The sequence below is a fragment of the Dendrobium catenatum genome, unplaced genomic scaffold (genome assembly GCF_001605985.2).
Source record: "Dendrobium catenatum unplaced genomic scaffold, ASM160598v2 fragScaff_scaffold_1431, whole genome shotgun sequence".
NCBI lineage: Eukaryota > Viridiplantae > Streptophyta > Magnoliopsida > Asparagales > Orchidaceae > Dendrobium > Dendrobium catenatum.
The window spans coordinates 26,839-35,909 of NW_021319893.1; the positions used below are offsets into that span (position 1 = coordinate 26,839).

The 9,071-nt window shown below is 38.9% G+C and overlaps 1 protein-coding gene across 1 annotated transcript; it reads right to left on the bottom strand.

Moving 5' to 3' along the window:
- Nucleotides 1–1,554: 1,554 nt before the first annotated feature.
- Nucleotides 1,555–3,949, bottom strand: LOC110115115 (microtubule-associated protein RP/EB family member 1A; the record flags this gene model as incomplete). The annotated part of the gene is given in 5 exon segments (XM_020848253.2): nt 1,555–2,002; nt 2,806–2,919; nt 3,453–3,529; nt 3,620–3,738; nt 3,843–3,949. Coding segments are annotated over 5 exon segments (543 nt in total), but the record flags the coding sequence as incomplete, so codon positions are not given.
- Nucleotides 3,950–9,071: the final 5,122 nt, after the last annotated feature.

Below are 9,071 nucleotides of genomic sequence, written 5' to 3' on the forward strand. Positions count from 1 at the left end.
AGTCCCACGGTCGAGTCCACCGCGCGTCCCGCGGTCGAGTTCGTCGAGTCTACTGCGTGTCCCGCGATCCGCCGAGTCTGCCGCGCATCCCGCGGTCGAGTCCGCCGCGCCCGTTGCTACTGCTGCTGAACGCCGAAGCGTGACTCGGCGTGTCGCTTCGAATCCAAAGTGGGTCGGGTCAGGTTGACCCGAACCCGAAGCGAGTCGGGTTCGGGTCCGCAAAACCGACCCGTATATAAAAATGGTTCGGGTTCGGGTTCGGATTGACTCGAACAGTACCGGGTCAGTTTCGGGTTTGACCCGAACCCGACCCATGACGCAAAATTGACACCCCTAGATGAAGCCAATGTGTCTTTATATATTTGTTTAGGATGGAGCAAGCATGACTCCTTAAATTTATGCGATTTAAAGAGAACTTCCATCAAGCATTTGGAAGCTCCTACCAATAATTAGATGTTGATTTATGGACACATGTTACGAGGTGAAAAGGGGCATATTTCGTAAAGTTAGGTCTCATGCTGGTGTAATATATATACCACTATTATGCAAGTCATATACCATCATTTGGGGAGTAAGTGTGTAAGTGAGTTAAGCCAGCTCGTGAGCTAGCTCTAGCTCAGCTCGATAAATGACGTTTGAGTTAAGCTTGATGAACGAACGAATCAAGTTTGAGCTAGCCTAGATTCTACATGTTAGCTTGCAAGCTGGTTTGATTAAAAAATTTTAAAATAAAAATATTAATATTAAAAAAAAAATCCTATCTCCATTTCTTATATAAAGTGATTCTTTATTATTTATTTTCTAATTTTAGTTGTAATATAATCTTTTTTTTTTCACTTTCGTTAGAATTAAACTAGAGTTTGAACTCGAATTCAATTAATTAATTAAGCTCAAGCTAGAAACAACTCAAGCTTAACTTGACTAGCCATAAGAGGCATAGGACATACCCACCACAACTTACACATGTAGAAATCCCTTGCTAAATTTCTAATAAAAAAATTTGTCGAGAAGTAGTATTTAATTATTGAACATTAAAATTTTATTTGAGACGGCTTTCTTACTTCTTCTTAAAGGTGGTTTTTTTAATAAAAATTTTAATTTTTTACTTAAAAACTAAGTTAAAAAATATTAATAAAGCTGTCCCAAATGAAATCTAATTTGTCACAAATCATATTAATATTCTACAAAGCTCTATTTTTCATATAAACATAGGTATCAAAACTTGGTTTATATGTTAAAAATATATATCTCAATTATAACACCTGTGATTAGAACGTTTTAAGTCTAGAATCTGTTGCTCTTTACACTTTCCTTGAGCTAGAAATCACCATTTTTAAAATAATTAATATCTTAACATCCTCTAAGTTTATTATATCACAACCATATAACATGATACCATGTCAGTGCTTGAAAGAGATTTTTAGGTAATGATCAACTATTATTGATGATTTTTATAACATCCAACATTTACTTTTATGCTAACCTCTATTTAATTACTTTCATACTACTTCTTAAAGCCGTACTCAAAAGCTGTTTTAAAAAACAGTAAGAAAGTCGTTCCAAACGAAATCACGTATTTTTGTTACGGCAAACTTTTATTGTAGCCGATCTTACAAGTATTATAATAAAGCCATTTGAGATCTAAAGGTTAAATGATTTAGAACATCGGAGAACCAAATTTCGTTTAGTGGTGCACTTGTATTTGGTAGATATATCATCCTAATTAGTAGCAAGTGACTAGTCATCTCCAGAAATATCAGAGCAACTAAAGGAAACAAGAAAAACAGAAACTGAGGCTGGCATCAACGGAACAAAGCTTCGGTTCAGTAGGACCTATTTGGGATATATGGTTGTGCAAATGCAAGGATGAAGATGATCATTGCGTCTCCTCTGCTTCCAGATCAGCAGCATCCATGGATTCATTAATGGATTCTTCAGCTTCAGGAAGAGGAGAATGTTTGTCATCATTGGAATACAAAATTTTTAGTATTGCTTTCGTCATCTGTCAAAAGAAAATGATACCATTCTTCCATTAATAAACTTAAATTATTACAACAAATAATGAGGGTAGAAATGTGGCCAGAAAGCTTGCATCCTTCTTTCTATATATATATATATATATCATTCTATCATAGCATTATAAAACTATAATCCTTCTTTTTCATCAACGCCAATTCATAAACATAATGCATTGAGGCAACTTATTTAACAGTACAAACACTAAAAGATGATAATGAGGTAGGGAATGTTACAAGTTTCATATCTATCAACCTCTAACTAACTCCTACAAATATGTTACTTATCATCATCCACCAAGCATCTATATTATGATACTTAACACAATGAACCTAACATATTTAAGCTCGCTACCTAATAAGTCTTAGAACTATATAGGAATATAGTTGTATTATGATGAAGTATTCCACAAATACAAGCAAATAAAAAAAGAGAGAGAAGAGAGAGAGGGGAGAGGGGCTTAAACTTTTAGTCATAATAGAAAGAAACTGTTGTAGTAGGGGAGAGAACAGAGGAAGAAGCACTCGCAGCCGAGAAGAGAAGACAATAATAGTAGCAGCAACAACAACATCTTATTCCCAATGTTCAACCCTTAAATCTGATTGAACTGAGGCTTTGAACATAGTTAAGAGCTTTATTTCTTGTCAAACATTAAACATGTCAAAACTATGCAATGCACAATAAAAATAATCTTTATATCTTACCAAGGAACAAACATCAGAAGAAAAGTTAGCTGCATTGGATACAAAAATAGTACGTAGTGCTAGCTGATGATAGAGATGTCCATACCGGCAGATGCTCAACTTCAGGTTTTTGGCAGAGTATTTCAACATAGCGTAGCTTCTCAAAGTAAAAATCTCTTTCTTTCTCCATACTCTCCAATGAAATCTTCATTTCATTAATCTGCATAATGTAGGAAAATGCCCACCCATATGTTATGCTAATTGAAATAAACAATATCTCAGTTTAACATTAAGGGCTGGGCAGTAGGTCATTCTTGAAATTCTAATCTTATCCTAGAAACAAAACCCAATAACAGACAACAAAATTGACTGTTTCGTTTAGATTATTGATCGTGACGCCGTAGAAATGTAAATAGAAAACCAATAAATAGAGATTCACTGAAGTGTAATCAAGAAATAAAATGCAGATATCAAGACAGTGGATGCTTTTTCTCTGCCTTCTAAAATTTCAAGTTGTGGAAAAAGCAAGGCTAGGAACTTCATCTATCCTGACAAAAGGTCATCAATATAGTAGTCTGCAACTTAACCCTCGAAAGATACGCCAGTTAAGTAAATTTAGCTTAACTGCTACTATGCAGATAGGTTAAAACCCAAAAGAAAAGAGACTACCTTATGCTAGCTGGAATGAAACAAGCAATTTTGAATATGAAAAACGGAAGAGGTCTGGAAGGCTCAGCACTTAGTTTGTAATACCTTTTCAGATAGTTCCTGGATGTAAGCATTAGAATTCTCCAGAGTTGAATTCGGAGTCGCGGTTGAATGTTTGGTGCCTTAATGGAAAAATTAGAAATGAGAGATAATAGAAAGATAATAGGGTAGACATTAGAGAATAAACAGTAAGTGAACCACGAGAGCAGCACCATCAATTGAGCCTCGATTCCCTACGTTGCTAGCCTGCAGTGATTTGGATATTTTTTGAGAAACTCTGATATTTCTTTCTTTCCCTCCTTTGCATCGTCTTTCCACTGGGTTGTAGTTCCTGCAGGCAATATATTAATAAGATAAACATGTTAATCCTGATTTCAGGTGGAAAATATGCTGAGATTCAAATAGAGATTTTTAACTGTAGAGGAATTATCATACTCGTTCATAATGCCTCCATTTACAGAATCACAGTAACGCTTCAGCCATTGTAAGAACTCTAAGTTGTCCAGCGGTCTTCCTTTAACAAGCTTGTTGACTTCAATATGCTATCACGCATTCAAGTTGCAACCATATTATAATTTTGCAAAAGCTTTTGAATCCAAATTAAAAAAACGAACACATCTCAATGTAAAATGCAATAATACAGCCTTATACTACTTGTTTCTGCGTGAGTTGGCATCTGCCTCAGGACATATGATTCAAGGGCACGATTAAGGCTTATAACAAGCTTTAAGGACTTGCTCTTGACTTGAACTCTAAATTATCGAGTTCAACTTAAGTCAAACAGACTAAATACATATTAAATCTATTCCAATTTTGCTTTAAGGGCTTGCACTTGACCACCATTGCTCATTGACTATCTCTCGACCACCAGAGTCAAACTACGATATCCAACTACCATTGCCCAAGTATGTCATCCGACCACTGTTGTCCAACTAAAATCTCCTGAACACCATCATCGGACTGTCATCTCTAGACCATTGTCACCCAACCATGATCTGCTGACTACCATCATCTAATTATAGTTGCACGACTACAATCTCTCGAACACTGTTGCTTGAATGTAATCTCCCATTCGTCGTCTCCCGACTACAATTTTTTTACCACTATCACCTAATTGCAGTTTCCCTACAATCATCACGCAACAATTGTTGGTCGACACTAACATCAACATATGTTATTTTGTCACAAATCATTGCCAACAATGTCAACCCACACCATCATTAATAAGGCCAATGTACACTGTCGACACAAACAATGACTTCAAACTTCAAAACCAATATTTCTACTGAAATTCTTGGTCTCTAATCTTGAGCGTTGGAACAAACAGCAAACGATCTCTTAAAGCCAACTTCAATGCCTCAAGGCTCTTCTAACTTCCATCATAGAATTCATTTTCTATAGTGTCTATTATATCATATCAATACATTATCCTATTACGGGGAAGGGCATCATTTTTAACCGACAAGACAACATACACTAGTGGAATCATTTCAAGTGGGCTTGGTCCATTTGAAGTATCAAAACTTGAGACAACATACACTATTCAGTTTCCTGCAGCATTCCTGCCGCCACTCCAGAAATTCTTCCGCTACATTATATTCAAATTTTAGCCTTAAAGTTCAAGAAACGGCCCAACAAGAACAAATACCAAATTCCTGCATCAAGAACAATTGCAGCCTGCGACAGAGGTTGGAATGACCGTTGTATGGAGACAAAGGTCAGAAGGATTGTAGCTGGTCGGGTGTAAGTTCGGCTACAATTGGTGGCCGGGCGGAGGTCCACCTAGGGACGATGGTCGGGCAGAAATACGATGACAGACAGTCAGACAGAAGTTCAATGTCAGGTAAAAGTACGACGGAAGATTGGGCATCAGTAGGTTGTCTGGGGATGTCCGAGCGACAGTTGATGGTCTGACGGAAGTCCGCCGTCACTTGGTGGTCCAGCGGAAGTCTAGCGTTAGTCAGTGGTCCGGCAGAAGTCCGGTGTCAATCGGTGGTCCAGCGGAAGTCTGGACGTCAGTTGGTGGTTCAGTAGAATTCAGGCGTCATGCGGTGGTCTGGAGGAAGTCTGTCATCAGGAGGTGGTCTAGTAGAAGTTGGGCAGTGGTCCGGCAAAAGTCCGACGTCAAGCAGTGGTCTAACGGAGGTCTGGGCAACAGTAGGTGGTTCGACGGAAGTCCGGCATCACTCGATGGTCCGACGGAAGTCCGGCATCACTCGGTGGTCCGACGGAAGTCCGATAATAATCGTTGGTCCGATAAAAGTCCGGTGTCAATCGGTGGCCCGGCGAAAGTCCGGGTGTCAATTGGTGGTCCGGTAGAAGCCCGGCGTCAGACAGTGGTCCGTCAGAAGTCTGTCATCAGGCGGTGGTCCAGCAAAAGTCGGGTCGTGGTCCGGCGGAAGTCTAGCGTTAAGCGGTGGTCCGGCAGAAGTTCGAGCAACAGTCGGTGGTCCGACGGATGTCCGGCGTCACTCGGTGGTCCGGTAGAATTCTGGTATTAGTCGGTGGTCCGACAAAAGTCTGGTGTCAGTCTGTGGTCCAACGGATGTTCGGCGTCAGTTGGTGGTCCGATAGAAGTCCGGAGTCGGGCGGTGGTCCGACAGAAGTCTTGAGATGGGCGGTGGTCCGGCGGAAGTCCGACATCTAGCGGTGGTCTGGTGGATGTCCGGTGTCAGGCGGTGGTCTGGCGAAAGTATGGGCGCTAGTTGGTGGTCCGACAAAAGTCCGGCGTCTGACAGTGGTCAGGTGAAAGTCCAACGTCAGGCATTGATCGGGCGGTGGTCGAAGAAGAGCTAGGTGGCTAGAGCGATCTCTGATATCTCTTCTTGCTTACTTGGGGTCTGGGGTCTCCCCCACCACTTTCATGAGAAGTGAGACATCTATTTATAGATTTTTTACAATGGCATGGCCAATAAATAGGAGGAAGATGAAAAGTAAATTGAGAGTGATTTGAATGGACGGTTGATGTCAATTCCCTTAGTCGTGGACTGTTTAATGGATATTCGAATGTCTTTATGATATCAGAATTCGACGATCTTGAGCTTGTTGGATTCGTATCGTCGAGCAGCTTGATTTGACTATAAGCATGTCACGTTTGGATATTGTTTGGTAACCCGAATTATGGTTTGAACCTTCATAATGTTCTTTGTGTCTTTGATTTGTACTCATTTGGGCTCGGATTAAGTCGAATTTGGTGTTGTTGGGTTCGCATTTTTGATAGGTTTAGTTCGATTATAAGTTTGTTGGAATCGAAGTTCAGATGGTCTCAATTTTAATTTTGGAAGTTTCCAATTTGATTTGCCTCAAGATTCGTGCCCTATCAAGATAATTTTGGATGCTATATTAAGAATACACATAAATATTTTTCTGGATGTGGTATTATATCTTTTATCGAAATATGGACCTTTAAAGCATAAGAATACTTCGATTTTCACAACACTCCTGAATATCATCGTTTTAGCATAGCATCATTTCATTTTGAAGGACTACGGCTACTTGGTACAAAGAGTTACACATGAAAGATCTTTCTGCTTCTTTTTCATCTCTCAACCTTGAGAGCAAGGTTACTTTTCATGAAGATGGAAGTGGTAAGAAACAATATATTTTTTTGGATTCAAAATTAGTGCAACAAGAATGTCAAGAATTGATGAACACTTCAAAAAATCTCTTGACAACCATTGCTCATTGACTCTCTCTCAATAACCATAATCAAATTATGATATCCAACTACCATTGCCCAAGTACGTCATCCCGACCACTATCGTCCGACTAAAATCTCCCAAACTCCATCGGACTGTCATCTCAAGACCATTGTCGCCTGACTATGATCTGTTAATCACCATCATCCAATTATAGTTGCACGACTACAATCTCTCGAACACTGTTTCTTGACTATAATCTCCCAATCGTTGTCGCTCGACTACAATCTTTTGATCACTATCACCTAATTACAGTCTCCCTACCATCATCACGTAACAATTGTTGGTCGACACTAACATCAATGTCTGCTATTGTGTCACTAGTCATTGCCAACAACGTCAACCCACACTATCATTAATAAGGCCAATGTACACTGTCGACACAAACAATGATTTCATACTTCAAAACCAATATTTCTACTGAAATTACTGGTCTCTGATCTTTTTTCATCGAAGGAGAACGTTGGAACAAAAAACAAACGATCTCTTAAAGCCAACTTCAATGCCTCAAGGCTCTTTTAACTTTCACCATAGAATTCATTTTCTATAGTTTGTGTCTACTATATTATATTAATGCATTCTCCTATTACCGAGAAGGGCATCATTTTTAACCAACAACATACACTAGTGGAATCATTTCAAGTGGGCTTGGTCAATGATTTTTCTCTTTATGGGTTTCCACTCAAAAACTCTAGGGTCTATTATAAATCTTCTTTATCTCTATATATGTTGAATCTTAATATAAAATTAAGATATTAAACAATTTCTGTCTATTGCCATGAATATTCTACATCACAATAGAAATAACTCAAATAACTCTCCAAATTTTGAAATTTAGGCCTCACGCAAATGAGGAGATAGTTTCTATTGGAAAGTAGCACTCACTACACTTGCAACTAGCTAGATAGATACACATCCAACTAGCACTCAAGCTTTTAAGCAACAATATATTCTTTTGGATTCAAAGATAGTACAACAACAATGTCAAGAATTGGTAAACAATTCAAAAAATCAGCATCAAGATAATAAAATATTTAAAGTCTATTATAGAAGAAGAAGGAAGCAAATCTATCAAAGATTAAGAGCACTATAACAACGGGCCAGCTATAACAGATCGTGGTTCAATTTATTTCAACATTAAATTGGTCTCAAACCCATTGCATGTTCTTTTATTTTACTTGTATTGAACCAGCTAGTCTAGTCCTTTATTAAACCCAAAATTGGTTTATGTAAATGTTAGAAATAGACTCTAAAGGTTGTAATTGAATTTAGGAAATAAGATCTCTGGTTTCTTCATTTTCTAATCTCTCTTCTTCCCCTTCTTCTTCAGGAGTCCACATCTACTCAAAAGGTGCATTCCCCTTCTTGATGTAGATCAAGAAGCATAACAAATGATGCTCTCATTGCACTAAAAATCCTACTTCCCCCTCCCGACCAGCAGTCTCCACCGCAGCCAACACTTCTTTTCCACCACCAGCCCTCTTCTTCTCCCCAAAAACTTACCTTGACAACTCCTACCCTACTGCCCAGCACTCTCCACCACAGCCAGCCCTCTTTCCAGCCACTACACATCTTCTCCTCCACAGAAACTCAATTCTCCACCTCCTCATCCATGGGGCGAGCAGTCTCCATTACCACAGCCTTCATTTCAGCCTGCTAACCTGCTGCATTCAAGAATAACATCAAGAAATCAGCACCATTTAGATTCTCCGTTCACCTTCAAAAATTTGCTGCCTTCAAGAATATGCCATCAGTTTCTATTTTCAGCTGCAAGAAACAGTCAGCGGAGCATCAGAATTGATCCTAGCATCAAGAATAGGCACAGAGATCAGATTCAAGAACAGTTCCAGAACTTGCATCAGCTTCAGATTCAGAAATATGTAGCAATTAAGAACCAGCCAGCTGCAAGATTCTGCAACCAAATTCTCTTCCAACCCTCTTCTTATTGTTTTCTTCAACAAAACAG